This window comes from Echeneis naucrates, chromosome 15 (assembly GCF_900963305.1).
Source record: "Echeneis naucrates chromosome 15, fEcheNa1.1, whole genome shotgun sequence".
Taxonomy (NCBI): Eukaryota; Metazoa; Chordata; class Actinopteri; order Carangiformes; family Echeneidae; genus Echeneis; species Echeneis naucrates.
In genome coordinates, this window is record NC_042525.1 from 11,603,346 (window position 1) to 11,623,654 (window position 20,309).

The 20,309-nt window shown below is 43.8% G+C and overlaps 1 protein-coding gene across 2 annotated transcripts; it reads right to left on the reverse strand.

Annotated features, from left to right (window-relative positions):
- Nucleotides 1-503: 503 nt before the first annotated feature.
- edrf1 (erythroid differentiation regulatory factor 1) lies at nt 504-10,047 on the reverse strand. 2 transcript variants are annotated; one of them, XM_029520852.1, is made up of 25 exons: nt 9,390-10,047; nt 8,819-9,027; nt 8,380-8,446; nt 8,164-8,289; nt 7,867-7,991; nt 7,611-7,758; nt 7,285-7,386; nt 7,072-7,193; nt 6,791-6,902; nt 6,457-6,604; nt 6,268-6,379; nt 5,807-5,918; nt 5,249-5,542; nt 5,073-5,144; nt 4,825-4,972; nt 4,489-4,680; nt 4,163-4,363; nt 3,712-3,930; nt 3,309-3,535; nt 3,065-3,223; nt 2,776-2,925; nt 2,398-2,551; nt 1,746-1,858; nt 1,453-1,625; nt 504-1,363 (listed from the first exon to the last, which is right to left on the reverse strand). In XM_029520852.1, exons 1-25 carry the CDS (start codon nt 9,486-9,488, stop codon nt 1,201-1,203), a joined length of 3,747 nt encoding a protein of 1,248 aa, XP_029376712.1. In that variant the 5' UTR covers nt 9,489-10,047; the 3' UTR covers nt 504-1,200. The 2 variants fall into 2 exon arrangements, with proteins under 2 accessions (XP_029376712.1, XP_029376713.1); XM_029520853.1 differs by having other exon boundaries at nt 1,453-1,597; nt 1,742-1,858; nt 5,067-5,144.
- Between the last annotated feature and the right edge of the window lie 10,262 nt (nt 10,048-20,309).

A 20,309-nucleotide genomic window follows, 5' to 3' on the forward strand; every position in this document is an offset into this window, starting at 1 on the left:
ACCTCGGAACTTAATCCTTCTATTCAGCAGAGCAACATGGTCACTAAGTAAGAATAATGTTCCCATGTTGTTCTGCTGCTGGCTGCTTTGGTTTGCGTCTCGTCCTTTTCCCCCTCTTACCTGCAGTGTCTGTCCAACAGCAGCCGGTCCAGCCTGATTAACGAGGCACACGGACTGTTTGGGTTCCCCTGCAGCTCCATCTGCTGTGGATACAGCTCAGTAACAGTTGGGTGACCCAGTTCACCGACACTGAATTAAAAACATCATGTTGCCTCTTGAGTGACTGGGACTAAACAGCGCAACACGAGCTACAACAGAGCCATTAAAAATCTTCCACTCGGCATCTGTGCACAGTTCATCATCTCAGTGTGTGGAGGAATTAACTGTGTTTGATCGTACTTTCATATTTGTTTTCCAAAGAGCCAAAAAGGATGCATCTAATCTGTTCACCTGTTCGCTGCTTTAGGAGAAAAAAAGGGCGACGGAGCATCTATGGACACGGATAAAATTTAAAAAGGCTTTTATTGTCATGTCACAGCAAACCATGCTGATATAAACTCACATTTATACATACAGCAATATGGAGAAACCAGCCTCTATGAGTTTGCATTGAATGTTGCCAAACTATTGCACAATGTCATTTTGGAAAGGAAATAACGCGTTTGAGCTTATTTTAACTTTTCTTCAATCGCACTTCAATCCATTTTATTCACAGCATCACTGGCATTACTGAATATCAAAAATAACAATTATATTAAAAGCTGACATTTTCATGAGTCTGTGCTGAATGATTTCATTGTTCAAGCCCCAGTGAATAGAAGTTCTATGTGATTAGACCGTTTTTTTTAATGGTTTGTAGAAAAAAAAAAAAAAAAAGCCAAAACAACATCTTACCCTTGGTTGATGTTTGATACTCTCAACAAGAAATCCTACACAGAGGAGCATCACATATGACTCATAACAGCTTTAGCAATAGGAAAATTAAATATTTGAATTTACAACAAAAATGTACAATTCAAAATCTGTGATGCAAATGTTAGAAAAAGGTGCAGGAAGGGAAATTTGTAGTTCTGAGTGGGACAGTGTTGCCTGAGGATGTGCCCGTTAATAATGATGGTAAACAGGTTAAGTCTTCCCCAGAATGCCGCTTGCATGTCCGGCGAGGCGCAGAGAGCAGATTCAGACGGTTGTGGTTTAATATCATGAATGTATGTCCGTGCTGTCGCTTCCTGTTTGGGGGATCAGCTGCTGCAGGAGCTCAGTGTAAAACCCGACACGACTGAGGAGAGGCGCATTCTTCTCAGCTCGCAGCAGCTTGGAGTACACATTCTTCAAGGTTTTCAGCAGCTCCTCGTCCTTATTGCTGCAATTAACACAAATGTCAGGAAGTTTCAGGGATATTAGATATACATGCAGCTGGAAGCACAAAAAGTGTTTTCCACTCGTGCTCACCTTGGTTTCCGTTTCATTGTCGCCATCAGTTTGATGAGCTGCAACAGCAGGAAAGAGAAACTTGGCTCAAACACGGCAATTAACTTCATCACTTCCTGGAGGTTCAGTCCTGAGGTGGGACCAGAAGCCACATCGGCAGACTCAGCTGATCCAGCGCAGCCTGGTTCCCTCAACTGCAGCAAAAGAAGTGAAAGGGGAAAAAATCTTTTAGCTGACAGTGTGTGATCAGGAGCAAAGTGCTGTGAACCGACACACACAGGAGAGCATTTCCTGTGGGCTTCTCTGAAACCTACTGCTATCTGCTCCTGCAGCTCTTTGTGAATCAGCTGGAAAGCGTGGCGAGTTTCTGTCATGATTTCAAGAGCGCTGATCAGACTCTTCAGTTTCGCTGCACTGCTGCTCTGACCTGTGGAAACAAAGTAAGATACACTAATGCAAGAAGCTGAAGTCAGAAACACTCTCATGTTCTGGAGTTCACTCCTTTTGTTATGACGATTCCCAGCATCGTTCACTGCCCTCATTTTTCTGTGGGATTGGATGACAGTACAGTTTATTGATCTATTTTGTCGGGGGGGGGGTAAAAAGCTATTTTTAAAGCCGCTGCATTGGATTCCTCTTGTTTCAAAATATTTATCAAAGCCTACTTTATTCTCAGGTGATATGATGCAAACAGAAATGATGTGTGTTTAACTGGAGGAAGTTTGTGAGATGTCAATTTAATATATTTTCTCTCTGTAATTAAACTGTAACGATGGATTTTAATTTTTACATTGTAAAATTGTCCTCGTACTCATTTACATTGTGGGGCAGCCTGATGTATTGTCTGCTGTGTGAGTCTGTCTTTAATTTCTTCTGTTTCTGTTTGTTTTCTGTTAATTTTTGTAATGATGCATTTCTTCTTAATTAAAAGAGACAAGGGAGGAAAAAGAGAGACTATTTTCACACCTGCCATAGTAAACTCAGCAAACGCCACCCTCTCCAGCAGCGTGCGGAGCAGCTCACAGGGTGCATCTTTGAGGCTGAGGAATAAACAAACAGCTTTGCTGTAGTGAAGCTCTGCCAGGCTTCGATGCTGCTTCCTCAAGTGTTCATCCCCCACCTGTCACACAATTAGAAGCAGAAACACAGACACCCCTCAGTGTTTATTTTACTGCCTTAAATGAGTGAATTACCATGTTTGTAATGTCTGGCATTACGTCTCCAGTTAGTCTGTCATTGTAATACCTTATAGAACACAACAGTTCTATCAGCGTAAACTGTGTGACGATGTATATAAAAAGATGAATATCAAACAGATATTGAAATGAAGAAAATGATTCCCACCTGGTTGCGGAAGCAGCTGTGGTACATGGAGGCCAGCCGGTGGTGGATGGTGGCGGCCCTGTACTGGTACAGTGGCTGACGAGCTGACTCAGTCTGGAGGTCACAGTACTTCAGGGATTTCATCATTGCTTCAGTCACCTCCCTTTCAATCTGGGGAAACACACTAAGGTTTACTCATCAGTGCGCTTCAGGATATTAACATCTCCTGGCTGCAGGGTTATCAAAATATGTCGGAGAGTGAGGATCGCTTCATTTGATCACTTATGAAGAACAAAATGCTCCTGTGCACCTGCTCCTGGGCCTTCCTGGACAGTGGGGCGTAGTCCTGCAGAAGCGTAGCCAGGGTGAAATAGGTTGTAGACAGCTCCCAGTTCACACTGTCCCACACGGCTGGGTGGCTCTCGCGGCTCACCAGTGACTTCATAGCCCGCAAGTAGTAATCTATGGCCTGGAAAGATGGAAAGATCAGGATGTTAAAAAAAAAAAGATCTGTGTGAATGATTGAACTGAAGAAAAACAGTTTGACACGACACCTTGTTGTAGTACAGGGCCTCCTCTGGTGAGAACTCCCCTCTGCTCTGGTCAGCAGACATGGCACAGTGGGCCTGAGCACAGATCCTCATCAGCCTGCCCGTGTTACACAGCAGCAGGGCAGTGTTGGTGTTGTCCTCAATTGCTTCAAAGTCCCTCATGCCTTTCTCAAAAAAGGAAAAACTTTTTTTCCACAGCTCCTGTTCTGCTATGGACACTGACTTCTTTACTGGGAGGGAGCAGGAAACGCCAGGTTAGATGCAGCAACATTGACAAACGATAAACATAAAATCAATTTCTTGCCTATATATTTATTTTTTTAAACTAATCCAGGTACTGTGATTACTTTATGTCATTGGCATAAACTTTAAGTTATATTGATTGTGCAGTTGTTGTAGCCATTACCTTCTTTCTCAGTCTGCATAGCTGCAGCCTGGTTCATGTAGAACACTCCCATCTCGTTCCGGATGTTTCCCAGGCGTTTGAGCACCTGAGCCAGTTGGTCTGAGCCGTGATCGTTCAAAGCTTCAGAGTCGAGTAGCTCGAATGATGCCTCATAGCACTTGCTACTCACGAACAGCTGGTACTCCGGGTCCATCGCCAGGTCTGTTGCCATGTTAAAGGCTGAGTGGATAAAGCATAAACGGTTTGCGAAACTGAATGACTTAATCCAACTTGGAAAAACAAGAATTAGTTGGATTTTGGGGCAAATGTTGGTGAAACCGAATTGAATGAGAAAATACTGTGTACCATATATTGATCGGGTGAGTCAAGTGTTGGCTAACGCCACTGTTTCTCAAGTATCAGGCCATTGTGTGCCTGACGGTTGGCATGATTGTCTGTTTGTGTGACTGACCCTGGCAGCTGCTCTCTCTGTGCAGGCTGTGCAGGATCTCCTGGTCCTCTTTGGTCTGGTAGTTGTATTCCTCCAGGTAAGCAGCTCTGTTGTTGGCATTCTGGGCCAACATCAGCTGGATATCGCCACAGAGAGAAAGGCACTGACTGTGAAAGTGCAGCACCTGTGGGTGCAGTGTGCCACTCACTGAACAATAGGCATCTGGAGGAAAATATGGAAGAGGGGATGCAGGAAAAAGAGATCAATGTTCCGTCAGCATTTGGAAGAGCAATATAGTAGGTAAACAATTTGGAATGAGTATTAAGAATATGTTGGGACAAAGTTACCGTAGCATTGTAGGGACAGCTTGATGTAGCGCAAGGCTCGCCCATACTTGAGTAAGTTGGTGGCTGCGTCTGACAGGACGTAGTAGGCCTTGGAGGCTTTAAGGAAGAGCTGCAGCTTCATATGATGCTGCCACGAGCCAGGGATCATACCTGAACGTGTAGGGTGTTTCTGGTCTGCCTGCAAGGGCCCCGCTGTTGAAACACAGGGGAACATACACACAATAGCAAAATGAAAAAAATGTCACTGATCGACAGAGAAAGCAGGAAACCAATGTGACTGGCTTGTTTCCCCCTTTATTATGACATATTCAGTTGTCTTTTGAAATAATTACTGACCTCTTTCAAAAAGTAGAGCAATGCCTTTCTCAGCAGTGCAGGCTCCAATAGCGCTTCTGTCCTCATATTTCAGGGGGATGGGTGTGTTGGGGTCTGCAGCTGGGAGATCACTCTCCTTCTTAACGCTGCCATCAACCGCCTTCAGGCCCTGTGTTTTGTGTTAAAGCACTTATTGACACATTTCATGGGTCACACCAAACCATTTACCTTGTATGTGCACTACACATAAATATCATGCCAACACTCCCCTTAAGCACGTAGCACAGGACATGTCTGCATCGCTCCTCCTTGTCTTGAGAAACAGGGAAAGTGCAACTTGGCTGAGGAGGGTACAGAAAGATTATATTTTTAAAATGACTTTAAATATATTCATCCATACATGCACTCTCTCCCCTTAGGTGTGTGTAGAGAGGAGGGCACTCACTCTGATCTGGTGAGTGGATTTGTATTTCTCTGGGACAGACAGCTCCCCTACAGAGCGGATCACAGCCACAGCTTTACGATCATCCTGTGAGCTGGAGCTGTTGCTGTAGGAGCTGTTCTCATCGCTATCCTCCATCAACTCCTCCTCCTCCTCCTCGTCTTCATCTTCCACCCGGTCTTCATCGCTGTAGCTGTCCTCTGAGCCACCGGCACGGAGCGACTCCCTTCCATTTTCTTCAGGGGGCTCATCAAGCTGGAACAGCTCTGACAGCATGTAGTGGGCTGAGGCAATGATCTGAAGAGACGGGATAGAGCGGATCAGGAATGAAGTCAGGTTCAGTCAAATTTAATGTGGCATTGTAAGATTTAGAGGTTTTTTTAATGCAAATTAAAAATACTATTCTAATACATCATAATCAGACTGAAGTCAAAAGGACACAGAACAAATTGTTTTTAAAAGATTTTACATCTTTCATCTGACCTGGGGGCTCATTCAATGCAAGCTCTGGGTTTAAATCCAGTCCAGGACTTTATCTATCTGAAAAGTATTCATTTTAACCTGGGGATGTCTCTCCTGATCCAGAAGTTTGACGCAGTTTAAGAGCAGAGTCCTGATTGTGCCGTAGTGTTTTCTGTTCTGCCTTGCCTTCAGCATCAAGTTGCTGGCCACTCTGTGCCAAGAAAAAGAATAAATTGAAGCAAAATTTCGGCCTAAAATGGTATATTTTACCTTTTACTAGGGATGTAACAATACACTCATCTCACGATCCAATATGGTTTCTGACACTGGGTTAACAATCCAATTTTCTCACAACTGAAAAAGATTCCCTTAATTATTTCTCATAAAAAAAAAATTTAATGTTTTGGTGTAACTCCAAAAAACAAACAATGGAATAAATTCATAAATTTAAAAAAGTATGTTGTCGAACAACTGTAAAAGGTTGTGTCCCCCCAAAATTGAATGATGTCACTATACTTCTTCACAAATACAGGAACGCTGAGTTTGTCATAGATACTTACTTGTACAGTAATACGGCCACAGGAAGAGTGAAGGGATTCTGACATTTTTCTTCTTCAGCCTCCTCACACAGAGTAGTAAGATCATAAAGCTTGACGATGTCACTCCCACTAGCTGTGGGTTTAAGAATTAAGTTAGAAAAACTTCAGGACAGATGAACACAGTGTACAGCACAAAAAAATGCTGCTGACCTTTGAAAAGCCAGTAGGTGTGACCCTCTTTGGTGCAGTTCGACTTCAGGAAGGAAAGGATATTTTGGGCAATGTCTTTTACCACCCTTGTGGAGAAAGTGGAGTTCTCCAGATGAGGGATGTCCTCTGTCTTTATCATCTCATATTTCTTCAGGGAAAACCATAAATAGATAAAATGTATTCCTCCGTTGACAACAGAAATAATGAAAATCAGTGATATTACAACAGTTTACTGCCATTGAAAATGACAGTTTAATACTATAAAAATGTACTATGGCAATAGTGGACAAATGGACAGTAAAAATACTGGGAGAAAAAGTCAGAAGCCATTTACCTGAACAATGCCATTGACGTGAAAACACATGACCAACTCTGGGACATTGCACATCAGATTGTCAAGCCAGTAGTCGATACCTGTCAGAATATTGATTGGCTTATTGTTGTCCCTGAAAAACATGGACAGAATAAGAGAACAAAGTGATGAAATCATTGAATAATTCATCACAGACTGTAGACAAACTAGATGTTGCAAACATGTAAACATTTTCCTGTTCCATTATCTGGAGATTTGCAATGTGTTATTGACTAAGTGCAAAAAAAAATTCTGATTCCAACCTGAGTCTCAGACTGACAGCAGGATAGCGACCACCTCCAAAAATGGGCATGTTGGATCCGACCAACATGTGAATATCCTCGAACGTCCACATGATGTTTCGCACAAAGTCATTTCTTAAACCCTGCAGAGCAAGTAACATCCCATTATATATTAAGATTCAGGATGTCAACTGTTGTCATATACCATTAAGGAAGAGTAAAAGGTTGTATTACCTGACTGTTCTCCCCTTCGTTGAACAGTGTAGGGAGGTTCTGCTCTTTGGGTACAGACGCCACCTGGCCCAAAGCAAACTTGCTGTCCAAAGAAACACTTTCCTGCATATTTTATAGCAGCAGTACTGTAAGTTACTGCAAGCAGTGTAAACCAAAGCCCTCCCATATAAGCTTAGCAGTGTGCACCTAAGCCATATTTTAAAACTGAAAACACTAGTGATTTTTTTACTAAAAGACTTCATCTCATTAAATATAGAAGAGATGGCACAAACATTTCATTTTTAAATAAGATGAAATTCATTTATTTTTCATTATTGCTTCTGCACCTGCTTGGGAGCATCTGATTCTTCTGGGTCAGAGCATCTGTTGGTGAAGGCAGTGGGCCATGAAGAGCTGAACTCTTCGGCCCCATTCTCCTCCTCTCTCTCATGGTGGTTTTCCGGTACAGGCTCTGCAGCCCCATCACCATTTATACTGCAGCAAAAGAAAGGAGAAAAAGAAAAAAGACATGAGTCGAAATTGTAACAAATGTTAAACCATACTCTTACTTTTCCAGTCTTCAAGTAACACAAGTAAACTCACCTGTAGTAGAGAAACTTTGACAAAATTGCTTTCTGGTACCAATGCTCTTTGCTTTTCTTTTTCCTCTGCCATTTCTGATCTATTAGACGCTGGTAAAACTCCTTCAGCCAGGTCCAATCACCAGTCTACAACACGCATGTACCAGGGAGAACACAAAATCTGTTGACCAAATCACTCTCATTGAGATATTTTAAAAACATGCACAGCAATGCTAATAAGAGAATGAGTAGTACCTTTAATCTGTAAATGTAAAAAAAAAAAAAAAAAAAAAAAAAAAAAAAAAAAAAAATGCTGTACCTGTGAAGACCGCATGAAGAGCTCTTGAATGTCCAGCTCATCCAAAAGTAGTGTTCTCCCTACACGGTGTACAGCCATACTGACATGGGACTTGCTGTAGGGGATTTTCAAAAGCTTCTTGATGTTCTACATTAGGGAAAAAAAATACAAGTTAACATCAGCTTTGTACAGATTTTGGACACAAAGAAAGAAATGCTTTGCAAGGGCTCTGCATACCTCTGAGTCTGATACCACATCAACATCATCCCCAATGCAATCAATGAAGTCATAGGCCATCCCAAAACTATAACAGAAGAAAAGTAAATTAGTCACAACAGTGTCTCCAAATGGTGACATGATTAAAGATTTACCAGTAGCTTCAGCATTCATTTTTTTTACCAACCAACCACAATTCAAATCCAGCTGATAGCAGATAATTATAATGTTCAGTTATGCTTTGAAAAATGATCCAGCGCTTCTCATCATGTGATGTCTGTGATATCATGTGATGCTCTAATATTATATTTATTGTCCTCCAACCAAAAATAGAGGGCAGAAAAGGCAGAACACTTGTTCTGTGCAAAGGTAAGTTGATTTCATTTAGGTTACACAACATAGTGTCACAATACAGCAATGTACATCCATTCCTGCAATCATATTTGTCATGCTGCTGAACCTGGAAAAAGGCTTGCTCTTGCTGCTGGACCCCAAAATAGTAGTGCCTGCACTGCCCAGCTGAGGGTGTTCTCTCAACCAGTTGGCAGGAGGAAGTTTCAGATCTGTCTTCTCCTGCAGCAAGGCATAGCTGGTAGGTGGTGGGGCAGCGGAGTACTTGACCACAGCACGGCTCTTTATTTCATCGTTTCCTGAGCATGTTGCTGAGTCCTACACAATAACAAATGACATTATTATATCATCAGTCTGTGAGGATCACCAGAGAACACACAAGACATTGTTCAAGTTCTATATTAATATAGCAAGAACAGAAAATAGGACCTTTCCTCTTAAAAACATAACTTCAGCAAGTCTGATATTACAGTTGTTATCTAACTGTTGAATCATGTGGTCATTTCAGCTGTAGATGAAAGTGCGAGGCACCAATGTGGTCAAAGGTCCATTCAGCCCTGCTCCTGTTGTCAGGAATATTGTAGGCGACAATCATATGTATCATCATAAACTACTGTAGTCACTGGTGTACAGGAAGACAGTTTGTCTTTGTGTTTGAGAAACCTTGTTCTGACACTCACACGTTTGCTGTTTTCACCTGAGCAGGTGGGACCACTGATGTCTTCCTTTCCATCATCCAAGGGGGTCCCAGGCTCTCTGTCCCCAGCTGATGCGCTCATATTGGACACTGGACGGCCAATCCAGACGACATGGGCGACTTCTCAACGACTCGACAACTTATCCATGGCTCGGACAACTCACGCACAATGTGACAATCAGCTGGACAACAGAGAGATCGGCCAGCTCTGTCGGGAAAGTTAGTGATATCTATAGTTTGCTTGGCTAGCTTGGAAGGCTAGCTCGTCCAGAGAGAAACTCCAACTAGCGGGGCTGTAGAGAGAAAGTAGCAACCGAACACCAGGATTGGCCTAAAGCTAAACACACACGACAAAGCCTCAGTGTTGTCCAGTCCCCGTTTTACTCCTTAAATATGACGAAGGTTGTGTTTCCATCAGTTGTCGGAGCGCACGTTACTGCCAGCAATGAGCAAACAACCACTTCCTGTTCAGACTCCAAGCTCTCCTCCTTTCTGTGTCAGCCACGAGAATGACTCCTTATTTCAGAAAACAAATATAAACAACAGCTTCTGATAGTTCAAGCAGCATCCGTAACACAGAACACCCGCTTAAGTAACGGACGATGTTTCTGCAGCAGTGACTTCATAAGAAAACGTGTGAACCGGAAGTACTTTCAGAGACGTCACGAGTACTTTCCAGAAAACTTGAGTGAGTTCAACTCCGGTATATTTTATTTTGAAATTTACTTCAACGAGTAATGCAAAACGTGAAGCTTTGTGTTTGAAAACGTTTCAGCATTTAATCTTTACAAAATGTCAGTCATGTTGGAAGTAAAGCACACTGCAGTGGAAAGGTTGGGCAACATATCTCTGTGTGATTGATGCATGTAAGTGAATTTTCCTCGGGATAAATAAAGTACATATCGATCATACTTATTATATCAAAATAATATAACATTGCACCTGTATATGAACTGGGATGTAAATTAGGACAGATACAATAAGGTATTGGTTGATAAGTGTGAGTGATGGATGTGAACTACAGCGTGATACGGATAAGTAGGATGATACGATATGGATTATCTGAGGCTACAGCATATGTGTCAAACTCAAGGCCCGCGGGGCAGATATGGCCCGCCAGAGCTTAAAAGGTCTGATTGTCTGATTAAATAAGTCAAAACTGCATTTCCCACGATGCATGCAGATTATCTTACCTGCGAAGTAACGGCATCCCACTCTCCTTTCCTCCCCCCTTGCATGCGTTGATAAGAACCATCCTTCTTAAAAAAAAAACACAGTTTCACCCAGTTCTAAGCATTTATACTGCATTTACTAACCATGTTCTGCCAAAGTCTCTGTCTCTCCCAGTTCCTCTCCTCTCTCTCCCTGTCCTCATCCTGCAGGTGGTGACTCATCTCCATCCCATGTTCCTGCAACACCTGCTGGTCCCATATTTCATGAATTCTGTATTACAGCTCAACTCCATGAACTTCATACAACAACATGTTCCTGCCTACACCCCCTAACCCTAACCCCCTAACCCTAACCCCCCCCCCCCCTAACCCCCCCCCCCCCCCCCCCATGCCTATGTCACTGTCACTCTCTCTCTCTCTCTCTCTTTCTCTCTCTCTCTCTCTCTCCCACTCTCAACCCAACCGGTCGAAGCAGATGGCCGCCCCCACTGAGCCTGGTTCTGCTCGAGGTTTCTGGCTCTTAAAGGAAGTTTTTCCTTGCCACTGTTGCCAAGTGCTTGCTCATCGGGGGATCTGTTGGGTCTCTTTAAATAAATTTATAAAGAGTTTGGTCTAGACCTGCTCTATATGTAAAGTGCCTTGATGTAACTTTGTTATGATTTTGCCCTATACAAATAAATCTGATTTGATTTGATTTGATTTAGTTTGCGGTGTATCCAGATCAATGCGATTTTCAACAGTTGGAATTGAGAAATACAAATGATCCGAAAATGTCCAGGAAGAGAAAAATTTATGCAGATGGAAGGCTGTTTCTTGAAAGATGGGGAGGCGAATACATGTTTGTGCGTCCAGGAGAAAATGTCTTTTGTGCTATGAAGGCGGAGTACAATCTACCAAACACGGAACTAAGTATGCCAAAGTTAGCCTTCCAGCAACACAACAAACTGTCACTATTGCTTTTTGTACCATTATTCTGCCCCTCTCAACCATGACAAAAAGATTTGAACAAAGTCAATGTGTTACAGGCCTGATGCTGTGTGTGTGTGTGTGTGTGTGTGTGTGTGTGTGTGTGTGTGTGTGTGTGTGTGTGTGTGTGTGTGTGTGTGTGTGTGTGTGTGTGTGTACCTGTACCTGTACCTGTACCTGTACCTGTACCTGTACCTGTGACGTGAGAGGTGGGCGCTGTGTGTATGTGTGACGTCAGTACGTGCGCGCCAAGGAACAAAATCAATCATGGTAGCCCGAGATGGCGATGGAGCGCAAATGAGATACATTTGTTGTCCGGCGGAAAAAAAAGACATCTGCAGAGAAAACAACGACGCTCAGCAGCATCAGTAATCGATCGACGCGAGACAAGATGGCGACGGGCTCGGACTTCGACACTGTTAAGATAAAGATGAGCAAGAACCCGTTCTCGACGGACGTAAGAGACTATCGGGGCCGACGTGGTTAACATTACAAACGGCGACCGTGCCGACCACAGGCGCAGCAAAAATCCCTTCGCGGTTAGCATGGAGCTAACACGGGCGGCTAACGCCACCGCGGCTGGACGCGGGACGGCCGCTCACTCCACCACTATCGCAATATGCCACTAACACTTTCACTCAACTAACCCATTTGCCCGGATGAACAGTATTTTTTTTATTTTATTTTTTTTGCTACCAGCACCCTTGTATGCCCCAGCATGGAACACCAACTCGGGCCCCAAATTATGGCTGCATCCCCCCGATAGCGGGCACCACATCTTATCGCCCCCCACCACAATCAGCATGCCGAGAGTGCCCTGCAGACAGCAGCGAGGATCCGGCCATGTCAGTTTGATGGAACTGGTGCATGGAAAGACTTTCTCTGTCAGTTTGAAGGCTGTGCCAGAGCTAACCATTGGTCAGAGAAGACTATGGCTGTGCAGTTAAGGTTCAGTCTGACTGGGGCAGCAGGGGCTATCGTCCATAAAAACCCAAGATCTGCTAGGTGGGGTTACCAACGCATTGTGGAGGAGATTGAGGCCGCCTATGGTCCGTGTTCAGAGCATGCTGCAACCGTTGGCATTGAACTGAGACAGAGAATCAGAAAACCAGGTGAAAGCCTACACGCACTGAGAGATGAGATCTATGAAAGGGTTTCAATTGCGTATGCTGATCGGGGAGAGAGGGAGCAGGACGCCATCAGTGTAGAGATATTCACCAACGCCTTGGCCGACGGTGACAAAAAACAAAACCGACAGCCCAGAGAAAATGGACGTGTGGGAGGTTGTTTGCCACAACTGTTCAGGTGTTGGACATTTCCAGAGAAATTGCCCCTCCCCTCGTCTGCGTAAACAGCCTGCAGTAAATGTCACCTTAGCCTCGGCACAGGTCCCGGAGTGTGGTGGTGAGTGTTAGAAATGAAGAGGAGGAGGAAATGTGTGTTCAAGTGACAGTTTACGGGCTTGAGGTATGTGCTCTGCTAGACTCCAGGGCACGGAGAAATGTGTTATAATATTATAAGACATGTCCTTCTAAACCAGGCCCCCCATCCAGCCATCGAGAGCAGAGGTTCTGCAGGGTGTCGGACCAGAGGGCCTGGTGGTCTTGGGGGAAATCACTGTCCCGGTAGTCATTGGAGACCATGTTGACGATGTTAACCTCATCATAGCCGACACAGCAGAGAACACGGACATGCCTGGCACCGCCCACCTTCACTCTGCTGCTGCTGGAGAGCTCATGTTAAGCCCCACCAAGAGTTTTGTTAAAAGACACAAAGTCCTAGTGGCCCATGTTGTAGTGCAGGCACGACAGCTCAGCATCCCCATCAGACTCTACAACCCAGGTGCACAGCCTCTCACACTGAGAGACTGTTGCTGGCATCTTGCAGCCGGCAGAAGTGCTGGGAGAGTCTGAGCCCCAACCCCCCAAAGCCGCAGTAGCACCGTATCATGCCCACCCAACCTCTGTTTCTGTCCCCCACCACCTGCAGGCACTGTATGCTGAAAGCTGTGCGAAGCTCACTGAAGAGGACAGCAGGAGGCTGGCAGAACTTTTGAAGTGTTAGAGCGATGCTTCCTCCACCGGACCCACTGACCTGGGCTGCACCAGCCTCATCCAGCACGACATCCTCACTACACCAGGGCCGCCTGTCAAACACCAACCCCGCAAAATGTCTAAGGACAAGCAGGTTGCAGCAGACCAGCAGCTACAGCAGAGCGTAGAGGCAGGCATCGCACAGGCCAACAACAGCAGCTGGGCAGCACCAATTGTGCACCCTGTTGATTTGTTTATCATTTTTATGAGTAAATAAATACCACGCTTTGTTGCTGAATTTTTGTTGTGTATATGCTACAGTTTAACTGGTTGATCATCACAATGACAATTATGTACACCTATAGCCTATTTTATGGGCATGTCGTGCAAGAGATAGCCGATAATGTGCCGGCTTTCAGGAAAAAATTATTCTAAGTGTTCGGTGAATGGATCATTGACTTTCTATAAATCATGCACTTACTTGGAACTAACCTAGGGCATAATCCAATTCCCAACCCAGTTACGTGAATGTGTGTTCATTGTGGTAAAAGGGACAAACTTGTGTTCGACCAGTTCGTGAATTATGAAATATATGGACACTATCCGGTGGGTGTTTCCAATGAGCAGAAATATGGCGTTCGCAGGCGTTCCGCCCGTTTCCAAATAAATGGTAAGCAATAGTGACGTTACACGTCAAAAATAATGTCATCGATTGGTCAGTCGAGCATGCTAACCAGTTAGCCAGCAGCCCATTTTGAGCCCATGGTTGGCATCCGTTTACACAGAGATTGACAATGAATGGTCTGACAAATGCATTCTCAATGTATTGTTTTAATATAATACATAATATATCAGTAACCTACACGTTGGTTTGTTCCATTTAGCTTCCCAGGTAATAATACGACCAAGATGTATGATGTACAATGAGCCGATCGTTGTGGAGAAATCATCCAGGTAGGATGAGGATTAAACATCGTGGCCATGTCTGTACGTGTTCCAGTTAAGAATATGGCCACGATGTGTAATCCTCATCCTACCTGGATGATTTCTCCACAACGATCGGCTCATTCTGCATTATACATGGTGGCCGTATTATTACCTGGAACACGCATTAGCTTGTAGCCAGAGTTTGGATGTCTTCTGTGGACATCACTGACAACACGGTCCAACTCCTCATCACAGAATACAGGTAGGTCCGTCCGTCCGTACACACACACACACACACACACACACACACAACATTAATAACGAGTAATATCCCGGTCATTGTGTGTGTTGTTGTGTTTGAAGCGGTGGAGTACTTCTTCTAGATTTGCGGTCAATATCTTTGTGTTGAAATAAAGCCAACAAGTTAAATAAATTCCTCTGACCCCAGAGTGAGCTGGGATTGGCTCCAGCACCCCACGTGACCTCTTCGTCTTAGCTCCGAGTCCACGCCTGTTGATTTGTTTATCATTTTTAGGAGTAAATAAATACCACGCTTTGTTGCTGAATTTTTGTTGTGTATATGCTACAGTTTAACTGGTTGATCATCACAATGACAATTATGTAGACCTATAGCCTATTTTATGGGCATGTCACACACACACACACACACACAAAACATTAACAACGAGTAATATCCCGGTCCTTGTGTGTGTTGTTGTGTCTGAAGCGGTGGAGTACTTCTAGATTTGCGGTCAATATCTTTGTGTGGAAATAAAGCCAACAAGTTAAATTAATTCCTCTGCCTCCCATGTCACTTTATGTTACCTGACTGCAGCTCTCTGTCTCTTCCTTTCTGATGGAGCTACCAAACTCAGCTGTTTCTGTCAAAGATAACGTTTTGTGTCGGGCTTTAATACAAGCTAGGCTAATGGACGTTAGCATTAGAGCTGGCCAGTTAGCTTACATTACAAGCTAACTGCCCTGTTTCTTACCTTGCTCTACGTACGTTTCTCGTCCCAAATTCACCGTCACCACCCTTTAAAAAAAATATTTGTATAGAAAATTTCTTAACCCTTTATTTTCCTTTCTGATCACCAGAATGATGCTGACCGGACATTTTCCTACCGAACGTCAGACAACAGAGAACAGAGAATATCTATACAAGATTACAGGCTATCTATACAGACATTACAGTAACAGTAACCAAGGGGGGCGGGGCTTAGCTAAGGCTTGGTGGCCAAACCATTTGTTGGGGGTGGGGGGGAACAAGTACGAATCTTGTGTAACTTAAACATTACATAATCTTACACTAAAATAGTTGTTTATTTTTACGTGTCCTCCATAAACAAATCATCTCAGTGGGTGATTCGTTTGATCTTTTACTGTTCTAGTCTATGGAAGCGTCCTGTCTCCGGTCTAGCCTCGGTCCGTTCCTGGATGGGTGCCGTCACCGGTCTGGTCTGGTCTGGTTCGGCCTCGGTCGTGGGCGCCGTATCTGCATTAGCCCAGTCCATTACTCTTGACCAATTAACTCCGTAGACATGTTCAGGTGCCCACACCCGGAATCAAACCCTGACCTTTACATTACATACTCAACATCTACATCACTTGTTCCATTTACACCAGGTATATATATTTACAGTCCATTACATCATTCATTCACATCACCTACCCTGGCCACGAATGAACCCCTCCCTCGTTGGTGTTGGCCACCGTGATTCAGTCGCTCTTTTACTGGTCTGGTCTGTCTCGCTTCGTTTCTGGAGGGGTGCCCTCACTGGTCTGGTCTGGTTCGGGGGTGCCGTCTGTCTAGTCTGTGGACGCGTCCTATGTCCGGTCTAGCCTCGGTTCGTTTCTGGAGGGGTGCCGTCACTGGTCTGGTCTGGTTCAGCGTATCTGCATTGTTACATTGTTACTGTATATCTCTATTACTCTTAACCAATTAACTGTAGACATTACATCACTTACATACAGGTTGAACATTACATCCACATCACTTGTTACATTTACATCACGTATATATATTTACAGTCTATTACATCACTAAACCCCGGGGATACATTACTTACATACATTGACATCACCTACCCTAGCTGGGAATCGAACCCCTCCCTCCTTGGTGCGGGACGGCAGCGTTACCACTGCGCCACAGCGCTGCTCGACTTGCCGAATACATTTGCCTTATTTCACCATTCCACATTTACGTCACCTGACCTACCGTGTGACGTGTTCACCCAGAGTGAGCTGGGATTGGCTCCAGCACCCCACGTGACCTCTTCGTCTTAGCTCCGAGTCCACGCCTGTTGATTTGTTTATCATTTTTAGGAGTAAATAAATACCACGCTTTGTTGCTGAATTTTTGTTGTGTATATGCTACAGTTTAACTGGTTGATCATCACAATGACAATTATGTAGACCTATAGCCTATTTTATGGGCATGTCGTGCAAGAAATAGCCGATAATGTGCCGGCTTTCAGGAAAAAATTATTCTAAGTGTTCGGTGAATGGATCATTGACTTTCTATAAATCATGCACTTACTTGGAACTAACCTAGGGCATAATCCAATTCCCAACCTAGTTACGTGAATGTGTGTTCATTGTGGTAAAAGGGACAAACTTGTGTTCGACCAGTTCGTGAATTATGAAATATATGGACACTATCCGGTGGGTGTTTCCAATGAGCAGAAATATGGCGTTCGCAGGCGTTCCGCCCGTTTCCAAATAAATGGTAAGCAATAGTGACGTTACACGTCAAAAATAATGTCATCGATTGGTCAGTCGAGCATGCTAACCAGTTAGCCAGCAGCCCATTTTGAGCCCATGGTTGGCATCCGTTTACACAGAGATTGACAATGAATGGTCTGACAAATGCATTCTCAATGTATTGTTTTAATATAATACATAATATATCAGTAACCTACACGTTGGTTTGTCCCATTTAGCTTCCCAGGTAATAATACGACAAAGATGTATGATGTACAATGAGCCGATCGTTGTGGAGAAATCATCCAGGTAGGATGAGGATTAAACATCGTGGCCATGTCTGTACGTGTTCCAGTTAAGAATATGGCCACGATGTGTAATCCTCATCCTACCTGGATGATTTCTCCACAACGATCGGCTCATTCTGCATTATACATGGTGGCCGTATTATTACCTGGAACACGCATTAGCTTGTAGCCAGAGTTTGGATGTCTTCTGTGGACATCACTGACAACACGGTCCAACTCCTCATCACAGAATACAGGTAGGTCCGTCCGTCCGTACACACACACACACACACACACACACACACACACACACACACACAACATTAATAACGAGTAATATCCCGGTCATTGTGTGTGTTGTTGTGTTTGAAGCGGTGGAGTACTTCTTCTAGATTTGCGGTCAATATCTTTGTGTGGAAATAAAGCCAACAAGTTAAATAAATTCCTCTGACCCCAGAGTGAGCTGGGATTGGCTCCAGCACCCCACGTGACCTCTTCGTCTTAGCTCCGAGTCCACGCCTGTTGATTTGTTTATCATTTTTAGGAGTAAATAAATACCACGCTTTGTTGCTGAATTTTTGTTGTGTATATGCTACAGTTTAACTGGTTGATCATCACAATGACAATTATGTAGACCTATAGCCTATTTTATGGGCATGTCGTGCAAGAGATAGCCGATAATGTGCCGGCTTTCAGGAAAAAATTATTCTAAGTGTTCGGTGAATGGATCATTGACTTTCTATAAATCATGCACTTACTTGGAACTAACCTAGGGCATAATCCAATTCCCAACCCAGTTACGTGAATGTGTGTTCATTGTGGTAAAAGGGACAAACTTGTGTTCGACCAGTTCGTGAATTATGAAATATATGGACACTATCCGGTGGGTGTTTCCAATGAGCAGAAATATGGCGTTCGCAGGCGTTCCGCCCGTTTCCAAATAAATGGTAAGCAATAGTGACGTTACACGTCAAAAATAATGTCATCGATTGGCCAGTCGAGCATGCTAACCAGTTAGCCAGCAGCCCATTTTGAGCCCATGGTTGGCATCCGTTTACACAGAGATTGACAATGAATGGTCTGACAAATGCATTCTCAATGTATTGTTTTAATATAATACATAATATATCAGTAACCTACACGTTGGTTTGTTCCATTTAGCTTCCCAGGTAATAATACGACCAAGATGTATGATGTACAATGAGCCGATCGTTGTGGAGAAATCATCCAGGTAGGATGAGGATTAAACATCGTGGCCATGTCTGTACGTGTTCCAGTTAAGAATATGGCCACGATGTGTAATCCTCATCCTACCTGGATGATTTCTCCACAACGATCGGCTCATTCTGCATTATACATGGTGGCCGTATTATTACCTGGAACACGCATTAGCTTGTAGCCAGAGTTTGGATGTCTTCTGTGGACATCACTGACAACACGGTCCAACTCCTCATCACAGAATACAGGTAGGTCCGTCCGTCCGTACACACACACACACACACACACAACATTAATAACGAGTAATATCCCGGTCATTGTGTGTGTTGTTGTGTTTGAAGCGGTGGAGTACTTCTTCTAGATTTGCGGTCAATATCTTTGTGTGGAAATAAAGCCAACAAGTTAAATAAATTCCTCTGACCCCAGAGTGAGCTGGGATTGGCTCCAGCACCCCACGTGACCTCTTCGTCTTAGCTCCGAGTCCACGCCTGTTGATTTGTTTATCATTTTTAGGAGTAAATAAATACCACGCTTTGTTGCTGAATTTTTGTTGTGTATATGCTACAGTTTAACTGGTTGATCATCACAATGACAATTATGTAGACCTATAGCCTATTTTATGGGCATGTCGTGCAAGAGATAGCCGATAATGTGCCGGCTTTCAGGAAAAAATTATTCTAAGTGTTCGGTGAATGGATCATTGACTTTCTATAAATCATGCACTTACTTGGAACTAACCTAGGGCATAATCCAATTCCCAACCCAGTTACGTGAATGTGTGTTCATTGTGGTAAAAGGGACAAACTTGTGTTCGACCAGTTCGTGAATTATGAAATATATGGACACTATCCGGTGGGTGTTTCCAATGAGCAGAAATATGGCGTTCGCAGGCGTTCCGCCCGTTTCCAAATAAATGGTAAGCAATAGTGACGTTACACGTCAAAAATAATGTCATCGATTGGCCAGTCGAGCATGCTAACCAGTTAGCCAGCAGCCCATTTTGAGCCCATGGTTGGCATCCGTTTACACAGAGATTGACAATGAATGGTCTGACAAATGCATTCTCAATGTATTGTTTTAATATAATACATAATATATCAGTAACCTACACGTTGGTTTGTTCCATTTAGCTTCCCAGGTAATAATACGACCAAGATGTATGATGTACAATGAGCCGATCGTTGTGGAGAAATCATCCAGGTAGGATGAGGATTAAACATCGTGGCCATGTCTGTACGTGTTCCAGTTAAGAATATGGCCACGATGTGTAATCCTCATCCTACCTGGATGATTTCTCCACAACGATCGGCTCATTCTGCATTATACATGGTGGCCGTATTATTACCTGGAACACGCATTAGCTTGTAGCCAGAGTTTGGATGTCTTCTGTGGACATCACTGACAACACGGTCCAACTCCTCATCACAGAATACAGGTAGGTCCGTCCGTCCGTACACACACACACACACACACACAACATTAATAACGAGTAATATCCCGGTCATTGTGTGTGTTGTTGTGTTTGAAGCGGTGGAGTACTTCTTCTAGATTTGCGGTCAATATCTTTGTGTGGAAATAAAGCCAACAAGTTAAATAA